Genomic DNA, 26,109 nt, shown 5'->3' on the forward strand with positions numbered 1-26,109 from the left:
AGATGAAAAATGATGCCAGCATGACCAAGTTCTCATAATTTATAACTGGCAAAGGAAGAAATAAATTATAACCACAATAGACTAAATTATTTGTTGGCACATATTACTGCTTCTCTTACACAGGCGCTACACGGGTACGTTTCATCTTCCGGCCAAGTAAGTAAGGTGGGTGGTGGTTATCTCCAATGTGAATGTGAACACAGAAGCATGAAAACCAGTTCTCATGGTCTGTATAAAGCTATGCTACTGGGCAAGTCACCCTTTGCCCTATATAAACAAGTCTTTCTTCTCATTCCTAGACCTCAGCTATCAAATGATTGCTTAGTCCCTTCCTCTGAGACTAGCAGCATATTGGTAAGAAAATGAAATATGCTGAAATAATTTCAACATGGTACATAAAAAGAATAAATTTAATATTCCTAGAGAGAGGTATGGGTCACTCAGGATTTATTTTAGTCATACAATGCCTATCATTATTAGAGAAAAATAATACCGCCTGTTACCTGATACACAGGAAGTTTATGAATAATTTTATCAGCTAACAGTAATATAAATCTTGCATTGGAGCACTCTTAAACTATGCCCAAAGCCCTGACAAACTACATATGCCCTTGAATGTTCTGAAATATTATCAGAGAAATATTAAAGTTCCCCTTTATTTGTAATGTTTCTAATAAACCCTTGAGTATTATTTTAATTTTTGGGACATGGAAGGAAAAATAAAATTGAAGCCTCAGATAAAGTCTACATTTTTGGAGAAAGCCTGTAGGCCAGCTAGAACAAAGAATGTTAATAAGAAGTCCGAATACTTCAAAATATTTCAGTGGGTAACAAATGAGCAAGACACGTGGCCATGACAATAGTTAAGTTCCCTGACCATGTTTATATACAGGTAGAAAAGTCAGAATTTCAGAAATTCAGGGCATGTTGCTTTCACACAACAGGGTCTAGAATAGTTCCTTACAAGGATAGACTAAGCAGTCTCTGGTTCAACAAACAGGTTACTTAACAACCACAGAAAAAAATACATTGTTTGTCTCCTAGGCAAGGCCTTGCTTACCCCCATCAGGGATTTTGTGTACTTCAGAATTTTTTAAAAATGGCATTTGTTCTGTAACCTTAGAAAAATCAATCTGCTTCATTTGTAAAACCAGAGTACATAGCTTTACTAATAAAAAACTGTTGGGAAATAATTACTGACTTATTACAGAATCTTATTCTATAATTTTTGATATAGGACATGTTGAATATGTGTGTCTGAATTTAAAATAAGATAGGACACATAATGGTACTCCAAATCATTCAGACACAATTATTATGTAATATGTTTAATATTATTAAATTAGTGTCAGGATCTACAAGTGCATTCTGTACTACATTCTGCCTGCATCCTTTACAAGTAGGGAGTTTTTTCTCCTGAAGCAATTAGATCACTGCATTTTAAAATAATTTAAGTAACCTGTCCTACCTCTCCCCAAGCCTTCAATTAGCCGAACTAAATATTCATATTCCCTTTAATTATCCACCATATAACAAGATTCTCAGAAACTTCATGCCGTCATGGTTATTTTCTGGTAAGTGTGCTGTCATTTAATAGTATTTCTTTTAAAATATCCAGCTACAATTAATAACATAATATTTTACCTATGATCAGATTAATATGGACGGGAATTATTATTACCTATCCAGAAAAGAGTGCTTTTATAATGCAATGTTAAGGCCAATTCAGTTTCATTTTAATATATTCACATGTATGTATTTACATGATATATTTAACATAGCATATTTGTCTGCAGAGATTTTCTTGGAAAGATCAGGTCTTTTCTCTTTTTTTTCTTAAAATTTTTTTTAAAGTAGGCTCCACGTCCAGCACACAGTCTTGAACTCAACACTCTGAGATCAAGACCTGAGCGGAGATCAAGACAAGAGTCAGATGCTTAACCAATTGTACCATTGCCATAGGCACCTCTGTTCAGTTGTACATTGTCATAGGATCCTCAAGAAGTATTTGAATACTGAACCAAGAAAATATTGCTAGGTATGAAAATGTCATCTCTGTTTTTCACTTTTAGGAGTACAAAGAAAAATATTTAGATATGCTTTTCTAAATTAAAAATATGTATAGAAGTAAATTGACTACAAGGACATTATTTTAACTTGTAGGAAAAAAATATATTGCCCACGATATTTTAAAGTAGCGTACTTTTTTGATAGATTTGGCTAAAAAGTAATTTGTTTAAATTCTAAAGGCTTATTTCTGCCTGAATGTTTTTGCCTAATTCTGCCAGAACTTTTCATATAATGATATCTTCCTACTGATACTTTACGCTTATTATAAAATACATGAAACAAGAAATGAAGACCAAAGAGCTTTATTCTACTGATCTTTTTCAAATTACATGTTAAGAAAAAAATAGTTAAAAATAAAAAATGGTCAGGTTTTAAGCTTCATCATCCTTTCTATTTTTTCCCATAATCTCTTTTTTCCTTTTGAAATCCTCACTCATTCCACCCATTTCTCAGTCTTTTAAGTGCATAGAATGTTAGCGAGTAGCAAAGCCCAGAGGATGGATTTTGGTATTAAATTTAAAAAGAATCTAAAACAATTATAACAGTTGTCAATAAAATATTTTCAACTAAACAAAACCATACTAGGTACTGTTCCATACAGAATATCTTGCCTAAGGCAACCTTTCCTGAGAGAAATACTACAATCTCCATGTAAGTCCTGAGTTTAATGCCACAATTTGTATTAGAGAAAACATTATTCACAGAAAGCAAGTTAAGACTGGGTTAAATCACAGTGATTAATTTGTTTGTGGGGTAAAGCTGACTTCAAAAAAATCTATAAAACTATATACATGGAAATGATAGAAGGAAATCTCAGTAATTGGGGCAAAGGTTCTCTAATTACCTGCAATGCATCATTAAGTTCTATTGTAATAGCAACTAAGAAAAATATCACTGTTTCAGAACTAATGAGAGAAGAGAAGCATTGGAAGACATTTAACTTCATACATTTCAATCTTTTCCAGCATATACTCATAGTTAAATCTGACAACAACCAACAATAAAATATCTGAAAGAGACCATCAACAAAATGTGACACAAGAAACATATAGTAAGACAAAGTATTTGGCTCACTGTGGAACAGAGTCAAATAGAGGTCTCTCACATCAAATATGAGATAACTGTTAAAACTCAGATGCTCTTTACTAAAGCTACAACCTCAAGTATGTTCATGTTTCTAAGATTGTGAATTACAGAATTTATTTGATTACTATCATCAATCTTTCATTTCCTTTTTGTCAGCCTTGTATTTTAACATGCTCAATCAACTTCGTTATTATCAAAAATACCTGCGGTACAGATGAATATGGGAAAGATAGATGATAGATGATAGATAGATAGATGATAGATAGATAGGAAGAAAGCATTATTATGAAAGCTCACTGGCTGCTCTGCTGAGAGTATACTATTAAGGCACAGACCAGTTATCTGCAATACAATATCTATTGTATCCTTTACAATAACCCAAGTAGGACATAGTGGTGACTTGGACCAGGAGATGGAGATGGAGGGGGTGAGAACTGGAAGTGGAGCCAGCAGAATCTGGTGGTGGTTTTAATTTGGGGATGTCTGTCTAAGCAACTGAGGGATGGAGTTTACATTAACTGCATTAGGGAAGAATGTTCAGTGAAGCAGATTTATAGGAGATGAAGAGGAGTTCAGTTCTGGATCACCTCACTGCATACGAGTAGGCACTTGGATAGGAGAGCCCATAGTTCCAGAACAGATCCAAGATGAGTATATAGACTTGGGCAGTGTTAGCATACATTTTAAAGTCGTAAGATTATAAGATATCACTGAAGAAGAGAATATGGATAGAAAAAGAGAAGAGGAACAAGGACTGAGGTCTAGAATATTCCCCAATTTATAATATTATCTTAGTCAAACTGCTTTCAAGAAATGCCACACCATACTGGAACGCCTGGGTGGCTCCGTCAGTTAAGCAACGGCCTCTTGATTTCAGCTCAGATCATGATCTCAAGGTTCATGGATTTGAACCACATCGGTCTCTGAGATGGCAGCATGGAGCCTGCTTGGCATGATCTCTCACTCCCTCTCTCTGTCCGTCCCCCACTCTCACTCAGGCGCTCTCTCTCAAAAATAAATAAACAACAACAACAAAAAAGAAATGCCATACCAAGTTACATACAAACCAGAAATATATGATAGTGTCAGTCACTACAGCCTTTGCTAAGAGTGGCCATTATCTTTGTCAATTTGAGATATTAAAAATGGTCTCTTGCTATTCCAGTATTTATTACAAGTTAAAATAATATTTTTGTATGTTTATTAGGAATTTGTATTTTGTATATTTATATAAACTAACTATGTACTCAGCTCATTTTTCTCCTCAGGTATCCTAATTCTTATTGATTTACAAAATCACCTTACATATTAAGGTAATTAACCTTTCATTTGTGGTATTTGTTGCAAATATTCTATCTCATTTTCATTTTCATGGTTTTTGGTGTGAAAGATTTTACATTTTCTATCCAAATCTATTTATCAGTTACTTTGTTATGTATTTTATTGCTTTGATATGCACAAAGATAAATTAAACATGTTCACATATTTTCTTTTACTAGTTTATGGTTTCTTATCTTTTGCATTTAACTCAACCATCTAATATTTATGTTAGGCCATATGGGAAGACCTCATTAAATATTTTCTTAGAATTTTTTAGCTCATTTTATAATTACATTAAATAATATATCAATTCCTTCTTTGTGATATGTCCTTTAACTTACATTCAGTTCTTATCAATAGGAAAATCTAGTTCTGAGATATTTATTCCCACTTTTTGCTTTGGCTACTAATTCTTGTGTCTACAGGTGGATACTTTATTATCATATTTTAAAGTTATATGTTATGTATACTACTTATTTGTCAAATTACTGAATGCTTAACAGGCATGTAGGTCTTCTGCTATGGTGGTTAGTTTCTCTACTAAGTCAAAGCTGAATGACAATTTTGTTTTCTTGTGGTACAGTATAGGATATGGTGGACTAAGAATGCATTTTTAAATTTTTATTTAAGTTCCAGTTAGTTCACATACAGTGTAATATTAGTTTCAGGTGTACAAGATAGTGATTCGGCAACTCCATATAACACCTAATGCTGATCACAAGTGCTCTCCTAAATCCCCATTACCTATTTCACCCATCCCTCTGGTAACCATGTTTGTTCTCATGGTTAAGAGTCTGTTTCTGTAAGAATACATTTTTAAATTCAGCTTCATTGACTACGCAATTAGTGAGAATATCATATACCTCCTTCCCAGGCCCAGACTTTGGCATATATCCCTGTATTTACAGTTCTGTCACGGCTTAGTTCTTATGTATCTGGGTGGGGATTTTCTTAATAGGCTGGAAGAAATCAATATAGTCATGGAAAGTTTGCTTCTATATTAAATTGAACTTCAGATATGTTTTACACATGCATAACAAAGCTTTCATACTTGTCACAGTTATTTCACTCTGCTTCTCCCATTAATCAAAAACTACTCTCTCTGGATTCCCATTCAGTTAGGAGGCATGATTTCTTTTTTCTTTTCTTTTTTTTTTAAAATGCTTATTTATTTTGAGAGAGAGAGTGCACTCACACACAAGTGGGGCAGGAGCAGAGAGAGGGACAGAGAGAATCTCAAGCAGACTCTGCACTGTTGGCACAGAGCCTGACTTGGAGCTATATCCCACAAACCATGAGACCATGACCTGAGCCAAAATCAAGAGTCAGATGCTTAACCAACTGAGCCACCCAGGTGCCCACATGAGTTTTTCTTATCCAAAAGCTAATCCACTTTAATATTTTGACTTATTTTAGAATCTTTTCATTTGAACTAAAAGATTATTTTACTTTTAATATTAGACTCCCAATCTTTTTTTCCCCCTATCATTCCACTTTCTTTGGATACTCTACTCATCAAAAGTACATTTCTGTTACCACAAATGGTGAATAAGTAAACCAAACAAAATGAAAGTGGTAAATCATAGGAACCCAGAAATTGTTTCCTGCTGCCCAGCATCTCTACTTTCAGACACTCCCCAGACATTGGACTATACCCCAACTCCATCAAGAAGCAGGCAGGTGGGCAGGTCCTTGAAGGGAAGCTCATGAGAATCTAGTCAGCTCCCTTCTTTAACTAATCCAGCATCTGGGACTCAAAAATCTGCCCCTTACTAGATCTGGGCTTAAACTATGGGTCAGCCTTTTTTCAAATGTAAAAAGGTCATTATTCCATCATTTTGCTGATGTTTTCTGCTACCTACCATGTGACTCCACTGCATTTTCTGAAAAGAAAAGCTTCTGACTGAGATGGTGATTGCCAAGGTAAACAGTTGCCTCTTGATCTCAATTTCACCAAATGTGGACCTCCAAGGACATCATGATTTGATGTCTTAAACACTGACCTTCACCTGTGTCCCTGAGAAAGATTTTCTCCCTTTTTTGGACACTCTCCCTATAACCATATATTGTTTGGCTTGGGCATATATTAATCAAAGACCACAGAATGTGGTTTGTCTTTTTCCTGTCTGCCGTCATATATTCCACTTTAATGGTTGTTTGACTAGAAAGTTAATACTGTATCTTGTTGAAAGGGAAGAAATCTCACCCTCTTTCATGATTCTTCACATAATTATCCCAAGTATCTCATCTGCAGTTCCTCTGAAGGCTTCCTTCTCTGAACTCTTCCAAGTCTGTTCCCTAAATATCCCCTCAACCATCTGCTCCTAACAACAGCTGCTCTGGCTTACAACTACCTAAATGAAATTCCTCTGAGTGAACATCTACTTGGTTCATTTGCTCTTTCCTTTTGACATTGGAAGGTGCTTACTGAACATATCTTAAAGAAAAACTCCAAGTCAATATCATACGATTAAAAGAACAAATCAAATTTGTGGGAAATGGCAAGGACGGTAATGTACTATCCGATTATCATGTCAAAAATTCAGAACCTAAAGGTAATGGTCTCCACTGATGCTTATAAAGAATAACAGTTCCAGACTGGTTTTCTCTAAAACTCATGTGCAAGCCCTACTTGTCATTCCCCATATTTGATGTGAATCAGCCGGGTGTAGGAAGTGAGCATTTTTTAAAATTTGTTTTTGTTTTTGATTTTTTAAGGAAGACTTTGGGTCCTTCTTTGCCCCTAGTAGAAGATAGATGAAAAATTAGAAGAGGTTTCATGAAAAGATAAGCAAGAAATAAGAAATTAGTGATGTAGATGAGTGAGGTAGATTTGTGTAAAGAGATGAGGAAAATAAAGAATTGTAAGTTGCTTTATAAACATGTGTGAGAAAGGGGAGAGATTTAAGTAGAAGACAGCATGGAAAATATAAAACTTTTTTAGTTTATAAGCAAAAAAATGTCTTTCTAAATTTTAAATGGGCAAAAATTCAAAGGAGAAATCAAAACTAAAATCAGAAGAGATGGCAGCACTGCTAATTCTAGAGGAATGCAGCAAATTACTCTGAGTGGCAGCAAGTGTTTTAAGGAAATAGAGTAATGAGTTGTTTACAGAAACCACAATTTCTAAATCAATGATTAAGGGTTGAGTGCTTTTCACCTCCTAAGCACTCAATTGGTATGATGACTGATACGTCACTTATGAAGAGCAGAGTAACACTTATGAAGCAATATACAGTGGCAAAGCTATAGGCATCTGAAGAGCCTATTGAAATGGAAAATAAAGAACAATAATAATAACACATACCTTCTCTGTGTCGATGCCTTTTGACATTGACCATGTTGAGACAATATAATCCATGACCCGTTCACTAAGGCCTTTGGGGACCTGATAGAGTTTCAGAAAGTCCCGTACATTATTCAGCATCTCATGGTATCGGTTGGTGTTGGCATACATTTGCTGGAAAATTGTGGTAACATTTCCAAAAATAGTCGCATAAAGAAGAGCTGAAAGAGAAGAAATAATGAAAATAAAACAATGATCCCAAGTAAAAACAAATATGAATATCAAATCAATGAATCATTTGACAGAGATGTCTTTACAAACTTTTAGAGATTAATGCATGTTAAGCCCTAAGAAGAGTGCCTGGAATTAAGTGTTCACTCAATGTTCTTCAGTATAAGAAACATGGCTTTGTGAGCATGTGCTATCCTAGTCAACATGGCAAACCATGAGAGTGGCTAATCAAATCAATTTTGTAAAGAATTGGATGATCCAACGTTAAAATTTGCCTAAGGAATTCTAGCCTTATGACTTATACCCTGAAGACTTGTCCTCCTGAATAAAGCCTAATCAATTTAAATTTTCCAGGATTGATGATCCAGCTTAGACATGTATGTTCTTCTTCATTGCTTACTTCCTTCAGCTTTTGGAATACTTCCCTGCTTATAAACATTTTTAACAGAACATCAGAAATGTAGGGAGTGAAGACAAATTAGAAGAGTTCCACTTCTTAAAGAAGGTTCTGGAAAGAAATGGGATTAGAATTAACAGCTAAATTAAAATTTTGGAAATGCCTGAAACTTCCAGTTATTAAACTCATGTTTTATCCCAGCATTGTACATTTTTTTATTCCATCATTTTAATTAAGAATAAAGTCAATTTGAAAACCACTGTTATTTATCTACAGGACCCTATGAGTGCAATACAGTTTTTTAATGCCCCTGACTGCTACGCCCACCCTCAACCCATAATTCACCAACTCTTCTCTCTCCAGATGTGATCAGGCTACTAATATTGACCTCATCTTGTAAAAGCTTTTAAAAGCAACTGAGTTCAGCCCAAATTCAACATACTTCCAATCCAACCCTACACTATCCTATCCTGTCTCTTTGATTCCATTCCTTGATGGTCAGTACACTCTTTTGAAAAGGGGCAGTACTTTATTCCCCTTAATGTTCATAAACACAATGTTTAGCAACCACATACATTCCATAAGCATTTTGAGTTTGAGACAGTGGTCACTTCCATTCTATATCCTCCTACCTTTGAAAAATGACTCCTCTAAACAAAGAAAGTATGGTCTGTTTCATTTTCCAATTTCATCAGCCAAATTCCATTTGATGAACATGGTATAAAATCAAGCTAGTGAATCAACTTCAAAACCTTAGTCTATTTTCAGAAAATCATTTGGTTTTTTTAAGAACAGTTGTTTGAGTACAAGTGAATTATCATTTTACAACAGAAAGCTATGATTTTATAAGCATTTACTCAGTCGTGTTTTTTTCTTGCTGTTATTTAGAGATTTTGATGCTAGTACAGAACAATATTTAAGGCAGAAGGTGTTTTGCTAAAACTGAGTACGAACAATACAGTGCTGACATTTCTCACCTGGGTATTTACTTATTTATTTATCCATTCATTCACTCCCAGTATAGTTAACATACAGTGTTACATTTGTTTTAGGTATCTAGTATAGTGATTCAACGATTCTATATATTACTCAGTGCTCATCATAAGTGTACTTCATTCCCTTCACCTATTTTATCCATCCTCCCATCCACCTCTGGTAACTATCAGCTTGTTCTCTATAGTTAAGAGTCTGCTTCTTGGGTTACCTCTCTCCCCCTCCCCTCTTCTTTTTGTTTCTTTCTTAAATTTCACCTATGAGTGAAATCATATGGTATTTGTCTTTACTCCAACGGACTTATTTCATTTAGCATTATGTTCTCTAGCTCAATCCATGTTGTTGCCAATGGCAAGATGGTCTTTAAATCTTTGTATTTAAAAACAAAAATGGGGCACCTGGGTGGCTCAGTCGGTTGAACATCCGACTTCAACTCAGGTCATGATCTCGTGGTTTGTGAGTTCAAGCCCCACATCGGAATCTGTGCTGACAGTTCAGAGCCTGAAGCTGTTTTGGATTCTGTGTCTCCTTCTCTCTCTGCCCTTCCCCTGCTCACAGTCTGTCTGTCTCTCTCTCTTAAAAATAAACATTAGGGGTGCCTGGGTGGCTTAGTCGGTTAAGCGTCCGACTTTCGCTTAGGTCATGATCTCACAGTTCGTGGGTTCAAGCCCCGCTCAAGCTCTGTGCTGACAGCTAGCTCAGAGCCTGGAGCCTGTTTCCAATTCTGTGTCTCCCTCTCTCTCTGACCCTCCCCTACTCACAATGTCTCTCTCTCTCTCTCTCTTTCTCAGAAATAGAACATTAAAAATGTTTTTAATAAAAACAAAAACAAAAAAGTAATCACAGATTTAACATCTGTATTCTTTCATTGTTGGTATTAGTAAAGACAAATACAGAAATAGTGTGAACAAATTAATGGTAGACGAATCATATAACAAATATGGAAGTTTTTCATTTTCAGAAAAGACAAATAGAAATTACATTTTAAAAATAATGAACATTTCAGATTAATAAAATAATTCTATAATCCCTTTTTTGAATAGTGTTCAGCTATTATACATTGTCAATAAATATCAGAGAATTACCATTATTTTGATATGTTTAGCTTGTTTGGCTCCCTAAAGTGCTTGCAATATGCTATATTTGCCAAAGTGTCTTTCTATTGCCTTTTAGTTTAACAAATTACCAAACATTTCATCTTTCTGGGTACATTAAATATGCACACATTCTGCTCATATAAAAATTTTAAGCACTAAAGCATGAATAAAACTGCCAAAGTATTAAAAGTGTGCAGCATTAATAAATGAAGGATATAATCAACATCCCATTAAGTTAGGCATATTACAAAGATATCCACTTCTGCTTTCCATTTTCATGTGAATGTGGTGGGTAGGGCTAAATAAGGTCATAATTAAAGGTAAGACCTATTCAATTATATGTAGTTATATTAACAATTTTTTTTACTTTGAAATAAGTTGCAAAAATAATGCAAAAATTTCACATGTACCCACAAGCAGCTTCTCTCGATGACATCTTACACAGCTAAAATAATTTATAAAAACCAGGAAACTGAAAATCGTGCAATACAATTAACAAGACTGTGGACCTTATCCATATTTCACTATTGTTTTATATGCCCTCATTTTTGGTATATAATTTTTGTAAAATTTTATTACATGTACAGGTCCTCTTTCTTAAAAATATTTTCAATGTTTAAAACTAGCACACACTTGTTAAGAACAAATACGATATTCCATAGCAAGCAACAATACTGCTTCCCACCACAGTTTGTGTTCCCAGGATAAATGGGCACATCTGTGTGTGTGTTCACCAAAATGTCTATTTTTAATAGTATTTATATTTGACAGCAATGTGGCTATCATCAACTAATCTCATCTATTTTGTTTTATTTTATTATGTTTATTTATTTTTGAGAGAGAGAGAGGAAGAGAGAGAGGGGGAGAGAGAGAGGAGAGGGGAGAGGGAAGAGGGAGAGAGTGGCAGACAGAGAATCCAGAGCTCTCTCCATGCTCTGAGCTGTCAGCACAAAGTCCAATGTGGGGCTTAAACTGCAAGATCATGACCTGAGCCAAAGTAAGCAGCTCAACCAATTGAGCCACCCAGGTGCCTCAATATCATTTTTATTTAATAGTACTTTTCCAATCCCTTGGAGAACTTTTGGCCCTCCCTCTCATTCTCCCTTGATTAGGACACAACATATCACCCAAAAGGTTTTAATAAATTTGAATCTTCAAAATCTGTTTGGGTCTTAATTTGGAGGAGGGGAGACAGAGCAGTATATAATACCAATGGGAATAGCATTTTTGCTTCTATTGATTTCCCCTAATTTTCTTTTTTTATAAATTGAAGTATAGTTGACATACAATGTTGCATTAGTTTCAGGTGTACAACATAGTGATTCCACAAGTCTATAAATTATGCTCTGCTCCATCTGTCAGCATACAATGCCATTACAATACCACTGATTATACTCCTTAAGGTGTCCCTTTTATCCCCACAATTCATTTATTCCTTAACTGAAAGCCTATATCTCCCATTCTCCTTCACCTATTTTTCCTATCCCTCTACCCTGTCCCCTCTAGCCATCATCAATTTGCTCTTCATTTTTATGGGTCCGTTTCTGCTTTTTGTTTGTTCATTTTTTTTTGTTTTTTTAGATTCCACATATAAGTAAAATCATATATATGTTATGTGTCTTTCTCTGACTTATTTCACTTAGCATAATATCTTCTAAATCCATCTGTGCCACCACAAACAGTAAGATCTTATCCTTTTTTAGGGCTGAATCATTTTTCATTATATATACATATACATCATCTTTATACATTCATCTATGGATGGATACCTGGGTTGCTTCCATATCTTGGTTATTGTAAATAATGCAATAAACATGGGGGGCATGTATCTTTTTGAAACAGTGTTTTCACTTTCTTTAGGTAAACACTCAGTAGTGAAATAACTGGGTCATATGGTAGTTCTATTTTTAAGTTTTTGTGGAACCTCCATACTGTTTTCCACAGTGGCTTTGCCAATTTACATTCCCGCCAAGAGTGCATGAGCGTTCCTTTTTCTCTACAAACTTGCCAACACTTGTTATTTCTTGTCTTTTTGATTCTAGTAAATGGTCAAATGCTTATTGAGAAAGGCCCTGAGGCATAATACACAATGAGGGAAACAGATCTCAATAAAAACTATCTCTCTGTTGCTAATTCCCAAAGTAAAACCTGACTCCCGAATTACAGACTTGCTTACCTTCTCGGATATCTAATAGCCATTCAGGATAAACATATCCAAAAAAGAACTCAATTTACAATACCTTCTCTCCAACAACCAAATGTACTTTTTATCTCAGAAATTTGTAAAGCCACCCCTAGTTGCTCAGATCAAAAGCTACAAAGTCATCCTTCATTCACTCTGATTTGTTTCCTATCCCTAATGCATCAGCAATTACTGTTGACTCTACCTTCAGAACATGGCCTCAGTTCAGTCACAGCTCACCACTTTACCAGCACCCTTGTATACTCTTTATGTGTTTTTTCCACTAACTAGCTGTGGTTTTATGGGCCAATTACTCTCTGGACTTCTATTACTTCACTTACAACTGTAAAGTTACAATAGAATCCTCACAAAAAGGTTGTGTCATATGAGATAACCCAAATAAAACAGTTTTAAAAGAGAATCCAATTAAGAGTACGCCTCCATGAAATGTTATGTTTCGCCATCACCACGACCACCACCACCATCATCATCATCACTATCCTGCTCCTCCTCATCATCATCATTGAAATAGCTAGCAAACAATTTTTCACACAGCAGAAAGAATAATCTTTAAAAAAAAAAATTGAATTATCTTAGGCTTCCTCTACCTAAACCCTTTTTCATCACTCTTAGACTTAAATCCAACCAGGTGATGGTCCAAGGACACTAACACTATAATCAGAGCACTGCCTCCATCCCTGATCCTAACATCTACCACCTTTCCCTCATTCCCTCTGCTCCAGTTATATTAGCCCTCTTCCTGCTACTGTAACATTCCACAGTCATTAATGCTTCAGCACCCTTTCACTAACTGTTTCTTCTGCCTAGAACACTCTTCTCCAAGATCCCTACCTGGTCTATTTCCTGTCCTCATTCAGGTCTCTGTTCAAAACCCAACTCACCACAGAGGGCTTCCATGACCACCTTTCTAACCATGGCCTTTCTGCAAGATTACTCTCCATTACTTTGCGACACCTAAGATCTTTATTTTATTCATCACTATTTTATTGTTATTTACAGTACTTTCTTACCTACTTACTTCTCTATCTTCCCCATTTGAAATGCAAATTCCATGAGTACAGGCATAGGTCATGTCCTTTTTGCTTACTGCTGTATTCCAGACCTCATTCTCTGTGCTCCCTACTGTATTTCTAGAACACAGACCAGGTTCTGGAACATCCTAAGTGTTCAATTTTTTTTCTAGTATTTTTATACAAAAAAAACCTAAGAAACAATTTTTCAGAAACATCCTTCTTTCTAATCAAAGTCTTACTATCGTGATATAAAAACATGGAGGGAATACACATTATAATGTGATTAGAAGAATAAAATGCTTAGAAGCTAAGGTGACATATGCTTTGGCTATATTAAGATAATAAATAAATTGGGAAGACCCATTATCATTAACCAAACATGAATGCCCATGGTTGGTCTGGCTTGTTGTGTAGAGACCTGTTATATAATTTTGCCCTTTGAATGCAATGCAATATAATCAACTCACCTACTTTACTAACAATAATTAGGCTAACTGATTAAAATTTGATGAGTCTCTTTTTATATGTGCTCCTGTAGCCTTTTAGGCTTAAGATAACTTTAGACAAGCCACTTTTGCAAGCTTATCATATTTAAAGTCTTGGTAATTCTGGCATACAGATCAGTAAATGCCTTATCTAAAAGTCTTCTATTTTCTTATTCACACAAAGGGATTATTTCGAAGATAATTATGGTAGATTAAAGATGGCCACAAACCTCTGACACCCTTTCCATTCACAGGCAGGGACTATATCCATTCCCTTTTTTATTTTTTTTTTTAATGTTTATTTGTTATTGAGAGGCAGAGAGACACAGAGCATGAGCAGGGGAGGGACAGTGAGAAGGGGAGACACAGAATCTGAAGCAGGCTTCAGGCTCTGAACTGTGAGCACAGAGCCCAATGTGGAGCTCAAACTCACAGAAGTGCGAGACCATGACCTGAGCCAAAGTTGGATGCCCAACGGACTGAGCCACCCAGGCGCCCCTCCCTCCCTTTAAATCTAGGCATACTCTATAATTGACCAACAGTATATGGCTACTATGCTCATATGCCATTAGCTGGGTCCAGGCCTTAGGAAACTACCAACTTCCAATTCCTTGCTGTTTCAACACCTGCCCTTGGTATGTAGTTTCTATATTGTGAGGAAGCCCACGTATTCTTCTAGAGACCTACATGAAAGGGAATCAAGGCACCTAGCCAATAACTTAGCTAAGCTCCCAGCTAAGCACTGGCCTTAAATTGAACAATTTAAAATGTTGATATGAGAAGGCATTTCTGGTAACACTTAAGGCTATATAAGTAGTTCAATAAAATTCTCCTTTCCATTTGTATTTATATTTAATACTGATAGTTAAGATATGACGGAAAATATTCCATCAACCTATAACTATGTGTGCAGTGCACAGATTGACCACATAATAGCCATGTTTGTGGCTGAACCAACTAAGAAGTGGGTTTTAGAGACCCATTCAAGCCACTCAAGCTGATACCATATGGACCAGCAATAAGTCATGCATTCCTACCTATACATACATTAGACTCAAGGCTAAAATAAATGGCAGCTCTTATTTTAAGCTGCTAAATTTCATCAGTTATACAACTAAAATAATTTAAACCCTAATAAAATATATGGATTCTCAACAGGACAGAGAACTGGGGGAGGAGGGGAGTGAGCTCCTTATGATGTACATCAGACCCCAAGAGTATATTTTAGGAAATAGTTTTAAAATACTTAACATATTTTATATTTTCAAATTCCAAAAACCTATCACTTTCATAATATAAACATAAAAGCTATGAATGTTTAATGTTTTCAAAAAAAGGCATAGATTAAAAGATTGAATAGTGCCATTATAACTAGTCATAAATTTCCTTATTCATTCAACATTGAATTCAGTAGATATTTATTGAACATCTATTTTATACCAGCCACTCACTACACTAGCCACTAGGGACATGATGATAAAGAGAGAGATGGAATTCCTGCTCTCAAGTAGTAGCCACTACTTTCTATAGAAAAGTATAATCTTGGGACACTTAGGTGGCTCAGTCGGTTAAGCATCTGACTTCAGTTCAGGTCATGATCTCACAGTTCCTGAGTTCAAGCCTCACATATCAGGCTCTATGTTGACAGCTCAGAACCTGGAGCCTGCTTCAGATTCTGTGTCTTCCTTTATCTCTGCCCTTCCCCTCCTTGCACTCTGTCTCTCAAAAATGAATAAATGTTAAAAAAAAATTTTAAAGAAAAGTTTAGTCTTTAGTTCTCACAAACACATTCTGTGGAAGAATGCTAATGATCTTTTCCTTTTCATGGTTTACAAAACTTCACAAATAAGCTTATAGCCAGCCCAAATATAAAAACTAAATATGTCCTTCTCTGCCTGACTTATTTCGCTCAGCATAACACCCTCAAGGTCCATCCATGTAGCTACACATGGCCAGATTTCATTGTTTCTCATTGCCATGTAGTATTCCATGGTATAGATAAACAAATATCATATGTGTGCACGTATAGGAGAACTAGGAGGAACTTAACAGAGGACCAATCGGGAGAAGAAGGGGGGAAATGGTGGGGGAAAGGGAGAGAGGCAAACCATGAGAGACTCTTGAATGCTGACAAAAACTGAGGACTGATTGATGTGGGGGGGAGGGGGGGATGGGCATGGAGGAGGGCACTTGTGGGGATGAGCACTGGGTGTTATGTGGAAACTAATTTGACAATAAACTATTTGTAAAAAAAAAAAAAAAAAAACTAAATATGATTTATTTCTCATGGTTAAATAATTTGCAGAGCCAAACAAAAATCTATGTTCAGTGAATTAACTATAATTCAGCGTCCACTCTTATGAGCCACTCACAAAAACAGAGATGATGATGCTATCTGGGTCTCTGAAGGAATTATGCTCTCTAGTCACTTCATCCTGTTTGTTTCCTAGGTCAAGTTTCATCTATTTATCTCATTAATGATTTGTACTTTTTATACTTTTCATGCCCATTCATGATGACATCCAACATTTACTTTTCCTAATTATCTCCTTATAAACCTTGGCAAGTAAACATTGGCTGTAGACTGAGCAATTTATAGTGTTGCTATGAGAATGCATTTCTGGTAACCTTAAAATCTTGCAGGTGGTTTAACCATCATTTCCCTTTCTATTTATATTCACTGAAGTCTACCTTTAATACTGATACTTAAGATATAGAAGGAAAATGTTCCATCAATCAATCTATGATTGTATGCATAGCTCCTAGCCTGTTAAGAAATAGGAAATGACTCCTGTTGGTCTTAGAACAAAGTAAAGAAGCTGATCTTTAGGAACCTGCAGTTTCAAAGTCTTACTCTTCTTCCAACTCTCTCATAATGGCTCCTGGTTTTCCTTTTTTACAATGACCCATATCATATATGCAGGCACCTTCCAGGCACCCACTTACGAGCAGATATTTTCTCTTTCCTAACCTCACTTAAATATGCCCCATTTCACCTAGTATGTGAAATGTGCTAATTATCTAATTAGAGATGAATCTTATTACTTTATGTTAAATACTGAAAACTATTTAATATACTCTAAGGGATGTAGGAATTTTGAATAGGGAATCCAGATAATACAATGAGTTGATTAAATCATTATTTGAACTAAATGTCAACTAGTGAGATGAGTTGGGACACAGAGGGACAATTTTTAGAGCTTAGCAAGTTATAGCATAATATTGGGCAGATTGCATCAGCTTATGGACAATCCTATGAATGCCATAACAACTGACTACATCAAAATTGTCTCAATAATTACATGGCAATGATTATTGATATTATTTCTTATATGCCCTAAAATTTCATTTAGTTTTATAAAATATATATAATAAATAACATAAATGTTAATCAATTACTAATGTAACATCAAAGATAGAAGGAAAGGGAGAAAAGGAGATGAATGAAAAGATTTAAAAGTATTGTTCATTCAAAAGAACATCAAGAAATTGAAGTTAAAGTAAAAACAAAGAATCAAAGGATCAAAATAGATTGATCTTCACACAATCGTTCTGTGACAGTTATTTTCTATTTTTTTAGGCTAAGTAAATCTACTTTATTTTTTTCTTTCTAATCCAGCACAGTTCATTTAGACTTCTAGTAAAATTAGTATACTTATTTTGATTATATAGCTATAGAAGTTTTTGTAACTTTGATAAAGACTACCTGGAAAATATAGAACAATTATTCTGAAATAAGAGGAGTGAAAATAATAAACTGATAATAATAGATGCCCAGTGAATACTAACCTCATTATTTATGATTCATTTATTATAAATCAAACAATATTTCCTAACATACATCAAAATCTAACGGGTAATCAAAGACAATCAAAGATGAAAATGGTGTGTTATCTTTAGAGGCCACCAGCTCCTTCTCGTGCCACACCTTCCCTTTCCTTAATATATGTACCATCACCCTGAGCCCTTTTCTTGCAGGGGCTTGCCTCCTTGCTCAGGATATCACATCTTCCTGGTTAGTGCATTGCCCACCTGATACAAAGGTTAGCTTAGTGTCTCTCTCTGTCTCTCTCTGTCTCTCTCTCTCTCTCTCTCTCTCTCTCTCTCTCTCTCACACACACACACACACACACACACAACATCTGAGGGAGCTGTCTTAGGTACTGAACACCATCTCAAGCAAGGGCAGAGCTAGATCTGCCATCTTTGGGACACTGGTCACTCTTCTTATGTTCCTCAGAAATTCTAGAAGCCATCTTAGAAGGTAACAGAGGAAGGAGAAATGTGAGGAGGTTTGGAGATTAAAAAGCACACAGATAGAGCCAGCCATCGATTAACAGTCACTCAGACATGCCCCCAAGTGAAAGGAGATACTTTTATTTCGACATTATTTTTCAAAAATCATAGTTACAAAGTAAGACTTAAACTTCAGCTGAGTACAAATGACTAAAGGAAAATCAGATGTGTTCATATCAGGTGATGCCAAGTTGGTCAAGAGTCAGCACAGATATGAAAAAATAGAATACCAGCTTGGGAAAGATAGCATGATGGACCTTTCTGTTTCTGCAGTTAAGATGTGTGTTTTATTTTCTATGTCTAAAAATTCCTACTGTTTTGGAATTCAAGAAACAACTGAAATTATAACTTATATTCCACAAGTTACTTAACTAACAACAGATACTTTTAGTACTTCTACTTTGTTTCCAATATTTTTTCCTCTGTAAAGTTAGAAGGCATCTTCCTCCTCTATCATCTCCATTCTCTCCCTCCCTCCCTCCCTCTCTCTCTTTCTCTCTCTCATACATACACACACACACACACACACACACACAAACACACACACACACACACACACAGGTTCAATTATGATCTGATCTGATGAATAGATGATAATGATATATTTAAGTTTGTACATTCTTATATTGTATCTTTTTATTTTAAAAAAACCTTTAAAACACAAACTAAGGAAACTATAATGGTGAGATTCAGACTACAGCAGTTCAATGATTTGATACAGGGATTTTTCCTCTGCCCCTCAAGTGCTGAAATGCAAAGATCAACCTGCTCTACCTATTTAAAAGTCCAGCTTTATCAGCTACAGGAAAAAAAGAGAGAAAATAAAGTGAGTCCAGAATGATGTAATTAAGATAAAAATAAAATGTCTTTTGTTTATGGCTCTTCTCTGTTTATTTTGTACTAGCTACACATTGTAATGACTTTTTAGTAGTACTTCAGTAATGATATCTACCAGTGATAAGGTTGATAATCTTTAGCATTGGGATACAAAAAGAAACAATAAATAGAGAGTAATATTATATCACTTACTCTTTTCATGTATCTATAAAGAGGGTGTTACTATTATCTTTACATTCATATGAAAGCACCAGATACAATATTTGAAATAAGATACCTTTTTGCCAAACACAAGTATTATTGATCCAAGACCCAAGGACTGCAGCTGAACTGCCAACGACCTGAGGGGAGCAAATGGCCAAGAGCTTCCTGTGTCCTCTGCAGCATATCTTCCTGCTCACCCTCAGTACAATTCAATCTGACTTCCAAATCTTTGTTCATGCAATTCCTTCATCATGGATTTCAAAATATGACCACAAATTTTTTTCCATGTTGGCATGCACATGTCTTTGCACTGAGATGTCATTGCTTCTCCTACCATAAGTGGAATCTATTTCTTTTCATCTGGGCTGACTTCGTGACTTCCAACAGAATGTTGCAGAGATGATATCTTTATTGTAAACATTAAGAAAACAAATTCAGGAAATTAATCTGCCCAGAGTCAGGTCAGAGTTTCAGTCTCAGTAACTATGCAACTTAATACCCTTCTCAGCTTTAAGATTAATATTGCAAATAATAATCATTTTGTCTCATAGATGGTCTCCTATAGCCAACATTAGCTGTTTACTAACTGTTGATCTGACCAAATGTTCTTAAGTATAAACAGCAGATCTCAAAGAATCAAATGCTCTCAGGGTCTCGATTATAGGTCAAGTAGAAAGAGGATGCATGCCTTAAGTGAAATGTACCAAGGACATTTTAGGGCCCCATCACTAAACTAGGATATGCTTACAAGAATACAGATGAGAAGCCCTTAAATCTGCTATGCTACATTACCCAATGGTCATTTAATACAGGAGAAAATAAAATTTACTGATTAATATCTTTGTAACCTAAAAAGAAAATTCTAGTTTACTTTGTTTATGCTTATTCACTATGATACATTATTATATACTATGATACATGTCAATACTAATCAAGCATTAATCTTTATTTTCATTGAATTAAAAATTCAAAAAATGGATATATACTTAACTGATGGAATGGAATTTCTAATTTGTGAATCTTAGAAGGCAAAATATCCAGGCGACATGAGCAACACAAATCTAACATTTAAAGTTTACCAATCATTCTCCTCACATTGTATGTTCTTAAATCATTGCTGTATCCTGTGGCTCTCCATTATAATCTAGTTTAGATACTCTGTCATCACTTTGAAATGATTGTAATGGCCTTGAGTTGGGCTTCTATTTTTCTCAATTATGACGATCAACCCACTGAACTCAGCAATAAATAAATATCTGTTATCAGCCATCTCTGAATCCTTTCTTTAAATAACAGGGCAGAGTAATTGGTCCAGTCTAGAGATCCATCCACTTGTCAGTATTCTGCTTCCCTTCTATCTGGAAGGCAGCTATGCTCACCACTATACCACCAACACTGCTCATCTGCTTCCCTTCTATCTGGAAACTACAGTAAACATCAAGCTTCCAAACCAGATGAATAGCATTTGGGATGGTGAGGTGAAGCCTTTCATTCTAGAGCTGGGAAGGGAAATGAGATATTGTACGTTTCTTCCGGTGACCATTTTCCCAACACATATTATCTAGAGACCCTTTACATGGTGGAGATGTAGACAAAATTACAACTTTCAAAGGCAAGACTGAACAATTTTATGAGGTCAACATTTTGATCAACAGCATCACTGCTGTTCTCTGGTCCATTGTTGGCTCCTCTCTCTGTAAGACCCCTTTATGAAATCAGTTACTAAGAGTTATTCATTCTGCCTTCAGATGAACTCTTATAGCTTCCTTTCTATTACCATCTGAGAATCTTGTCTTATCATCTTATGGCTAGTGTGACCATAACAACTTTCCCGCTGTTCTTATTTCCATTCTCTGTTATAATACAATATGCAAATGGACACGAGGCAAAATTTCCTAAAATACTAAAATTTTGTGATTTTATTTTTCTCCTTAAAAACACTTAGCATAGGGGTGCATGGGTGGCTCAGTAGGTTAAGCATCCGACTTCAGCTCAGGTCCTGATCTCCAGGCTTGTGAGTTCAAACCCTGCATCGGGTTCTATGTTGACAGCTCAGAGCCTATGTCTCCCTCTCTCTCTGCCCCTCCCCCACTTGTGCTGTCTCTCTCTCTGTCTCAAAAATAAATAAAACAAAAAAAAATTTTTTTTAATCTTCAGCAGTGTCCAGATCTTGACTTTGGCTCAGGTCATGATCTCGTGGTTTGTAAGAGATGGAGCCCCATTGTTGGGCTCTGTACTAATAGCAGAGAGCCTGCTTGGGATTCTCTCTCTCGCTCGCTCCCTCACAATAAATACATAAATAAATAACAAAGTATTTTTTTAATGTTTTATTTATTTCTAGGAGAGAGAGAGACAGTGTGAGCAGGGGAGGGTCAGAGAGAGAGGGAGTCACAGACCGAAACAGGCTCCAGGCTCTGAGCTGGCAGTCAGCACAGAGCCAGAAGCGGGGCACAAACCCACAAACCGCGAGATCATGACCTAAGCGAAAGTCGGACGCTTAACCGACTAAGCCACCCAGACGCCCCGATAACAAAGTATTTTTAAAAAATATATTCAGTATACGCACATAGCCTATAAGGTAAAGGCACTGTGAAAGACACTAAGATTAATACAATGGGAAAATATACCTATCTGCCAGATTCAGTACTTTTCCCCCCATAAGTTATTTTATCACTTCCCCATGTACACTCTGAGCTACTAAGAGTAAGAAACTTTATCCTTGACTTTTTTTCCCAAACAAGTCAGAGTTTTGCCCAGGGAATGAAAAAAAATGAAAGTTAATTTATCCTTCTATAAATAAAGGGATGTGAGGCTTTCTCTGAGTAAAACAGAACATCAGTGTGACTGTGTCTCTCTAGCTGCCTATAAGGGGCATGAACAATCTTACTCTCTTCCTTTTAAATAGTGCTAGCTCCTTCACTTTTAGGACACACTGATCCTCTCCTGGCTCTTGTCTCCTTCCTTATCTAAGGTGCCTGTCCAATTAATCATTCAAACCAACACCTTTCAGAGAGGAAAAGAGGGCATTCTTAATAGTTGTGTCGAGACAATAGGAATTAGTCGATCTGTTCCAGGTAAATCAGGGACACCATGGGTCACTCTACCTTATTCCAATTCCTCTTCCTACATTCCCTTCCCTCAATGTAAGAGACATGGTCTATGGGCATCTGATTGTCATCTGCATCAGAACTCACTCATTGCAGAAGACTGGCCATTCATGGGATCAACTAGTATCTGGCCCAGATGGCCACCTTGTTTATATACCCTACCATCTCATGCTGCAAATGTCTTTATTTGGATAATTTTATCTCACAAACTGCCTCACGTGGTGCCTAAAAGGAATCATGTCAGACTAGAATATTCCCCAAATCTCTTTTTACAGTCATGTAAATGGGCTTACAGTATAAAACCAAGGCTCTAGAAGCTGAAACGCCTACATTCTTCTTTTGCTGGGACTGTATATGGACTAATTTACCTGACCCTGAGAGTTTAGAATGAACAGTAAATTTTGAAAAAGATAGGAGTGCGATGAGAAAACTATGTCTAGGGAAGACAAAATGACTTACAAGGTATAAGGAATTTGATTTGATGGAGCAGTCCAGAATTTGCAAACTGTCATCATTTCGAACACTATACTTCTCTAGGACTTTTAACAGATGTTTGTCTAAAATAAAAAAATAGTTTCTGGATCAAATAAGCTTTCTATTAGCTCTCTCTCTGAGAGTCCCAATTCACATTAGCGTATCACAATGCTTATTAACATATCAAACGTTCTGAGAAGCCTTGCAGTAAAGACACCATTTTTCATAGTTGTTTTTTCTTAGATCTCTTTTTATTCATTAAAACCGTATGGACATTATGCAGATCTCTATGGAAAATCATTTTACAATAACTGCAGTGGGCAGGAGAGAGCAGGTGTAGACACTGGAGCATATGAGAGACTTGCTGCAACCCCAGGATGCTAATGCAGGCTGGCAGGGAGGAACCCGTTTTGGCAAATCTAAGTACTGATGGTGCTACATCAACCAGTGTCACCGACTGACACAGAGAAGGAACTAGTTATGAAAGGTAACACTTACCTATAGGAAAAGCAACAGAAGGAGTGGTTGGTAGTGAGACCAAACTTGAATTTGATCAAAAAATAAACCAGGCAGTGGCAAAGTGCAAGGTGAGGGGCAGTATATATGAGTTGGCAGAGCTTGTTGGGTTTTTAGGCATACTTCCTGTGGTCCCCTGCCACTGTTTTGTGGGTCCTTAAAGTGGCGTTGTCTAACTGAGTCTTTCTTTTTAAATTTTTTAAATGTTTATTTATTTTTGAAAGAGAGGGAGAGACACAGGTAGACAGGGGCCAAAAGAGAGAAAGACAGAGAGAGAGAGAGAGAGAGAGAGAGAGAGAGAGAGAGAATCCAAAACAGGCTCCAGGCTCTGAGCTGTCAGCACAGGGCTAGACACGTGGCTCGAACTCCTGAACTGCAGATCATGACCTGAGTAGAAGTCGGACACTTAACCGACTGAGCAACCCAGGTGCCCCTCTAATTGAGTCTTCAGTCAGTGTTTGATGAATAAAGGGTAAAACACTATTTGAAAAAGCTGACTCTTGTATGTTTGGACAGCTTACATTGGAGCGTGAAAGAGACTAAAGACAGGCTGAACAAGCTACCAGGTTAGAAACCATCTCTGTGAAGAAGGAAATTAAGAGGATCTGAAACAATGCAGGGGCTAGCCTATGGAGAGAGAAATAAACCAACCAAAGACATAAGGAAGAATCATCAAGAAAGGGTAACTTAAGTCCTTGGACTCATACAGTTATATTCTTGCAGTCTTGGAGGCCCTGGGAGGAGTCAGCCACATCTTGGCACTCTGTATATTCAGCCTGTACAATCTTCCTTTATGTTGATCTGTACCTTCCCAAATATTTTTTTATATATCACTCCAGTTGTGTCTCTTTAGCTTCTCTATATAAAGGGTAAATTGTATTGCAGACCAAAAAAGCTACATCATATTTTCCATGAATTGTGTATTTCCTAGGAGAATCTTCTGAGTGCTTGGAACAATAAATTAAATGATATAAAAGGAGATGTTAAGAATGCACTGTAAACATACATTTTATGTATGGTAGAGCACCTTACTGACCTGTTTTAAAGATAAATTCCCATCCTGTGTTTAAACAAGATTATTTAAAAATTAATCACCAGGAGACTATGATATATAAGACAATCATATAATCATCCAATTAAAGGAACAAATCCATTTGATGACATAAGAAGACATGAAAATCATCCATCATGAAATAGCAGAATATATTACTCCACTTACAATCCTGGTAACTATGATTTGTAGAAACTCTGAGTATTCTGGCTACAGAAACTTTCCACTGTCAGCCTATTCATTAGTTGCTGGCTGAAAAGCAAAACTTAGCAAATTGCCTAAATGAACAGAGCCAAAACCAACCCAGTAGGTCAGCAGAAATGACACTGGTTTAGTAAGTTTCAAAGGCTTTAATTCTTGATTTGATAAAATTATCCTCTTTCTAATTTTCAAAACTGTGTATCCCATGAAACACGGCATGATGTATTACTAAATGCCTTCTCTATCCCCCACATTACTAGGCTTCATTCTTTTCTAATAACACTTGGTACCAAATGTTCACCTTTTTAATAAATCATTACTGCCAGGGTCTGACATATATGGAATAAAGCCATACCGAGTTCATTTTACTGGGCACATCACTGTGGCAGAAATGTCAACTATAATAAGCATGTGATGAAAAAGATCTTCAGGGCTCCTGTCAGGTAGTACATAACCTGACAGTGGGTTAAAATTGAACATTTACATGAAGAGGCTGGGTGACTGAGGCTGACAGCTGTCATTAACAGTGTGAAGAAGGAGAAATATGTCACCTAAGATTTCCCAGCTTTCACAGTTTCTAGGTGCTTTCACATTCCCATTGAATCCTTCTAACAAACATTATTTATAGATCTATAATGTGGCTCTTGACAAGTGAAATAAATGCCTTTTGCCATTGTTTCCATCATTAGGAAAACTCATATGGTTTATCTGAAAATGAGAACTATACACAAATCAGAGATTCAAGCACATGTCAATATGTTATACACCCTTGGGCACTCAGTAAAAGTGAGTTGTAACAACTAACTGTCCAAACATTACATTTGGGAAGAATGATGGTTTAATGATCTAGTGTTCTGTATTTTATTAATTATTGTTTGCAGGCACTTAAGAAATCAATCACTTATTTTTACTCTTCTGAAAAGATCTGGAGTAAAAGAAAATAATACTCCTCAGTATTTTCTCCAAATGAAAGAATCAATAGCAGGGTATAAAAGAAGCTGGAAATGAGAGCAGTACTTAGACTTTACAAATCACAGGGAGGGACTATCACCAGTCTGCTGCTGACAGACACAAATGATTTCATGTTCCAAGGGCTGATCTGGTCCTAGCTTTCTATTTTTAATTAGGAATCCAGACTTCTAACATAACAGTATAGTTTAGGGGGTTTAATGCTCACTAACTCTTAAGCACACAGGGGCCTGAAAATAATGTGTATTTAAGACAAATTTGTATTTAGTTTTT

The 26,109-nt window shown here is 36.1% G+C and overlaps 1 protein-coding gene across 1 annotated transcript in view; it reads right to left on the reverse strand.

The window, feature by feature from the left end:
- The window catches only part of KCNH5 (potassium voltage-gated channel subfamily H member 5), a 308,323-nt gene that overhangs the window by 96,934 nt on the left and 185,280 nt on the right, over positions 1-26,109 (reverse strand). Inside the window, exon 8 of the mRNA XM_039242113.1 lies at positions 7,784-7,983. Within this exon, the coding sequence (XP_039098044.1) occupies positions 7,784-7,983 (200 nt within the window). The remainder of the gene's footprint in view (positions 1-7,783; positions 7,984-26,109) is intronic.

This window comes from Hyaena hyaena, unplaced genomic scaffold, assembly GCF_003009895.1.
Source record: "Hyaena hyaena isolate Hyena2069 unplaced genomic scaffold, ASM300989v1 scaffold_208, whole genome shotgun sequence".
Classification (NCBI taxonomy): Eukaryota; Metazoa; Chordata; class Mammalia; order Carnivora; family Hyaenidae; genus Hyaena; species Hyaena hyaena.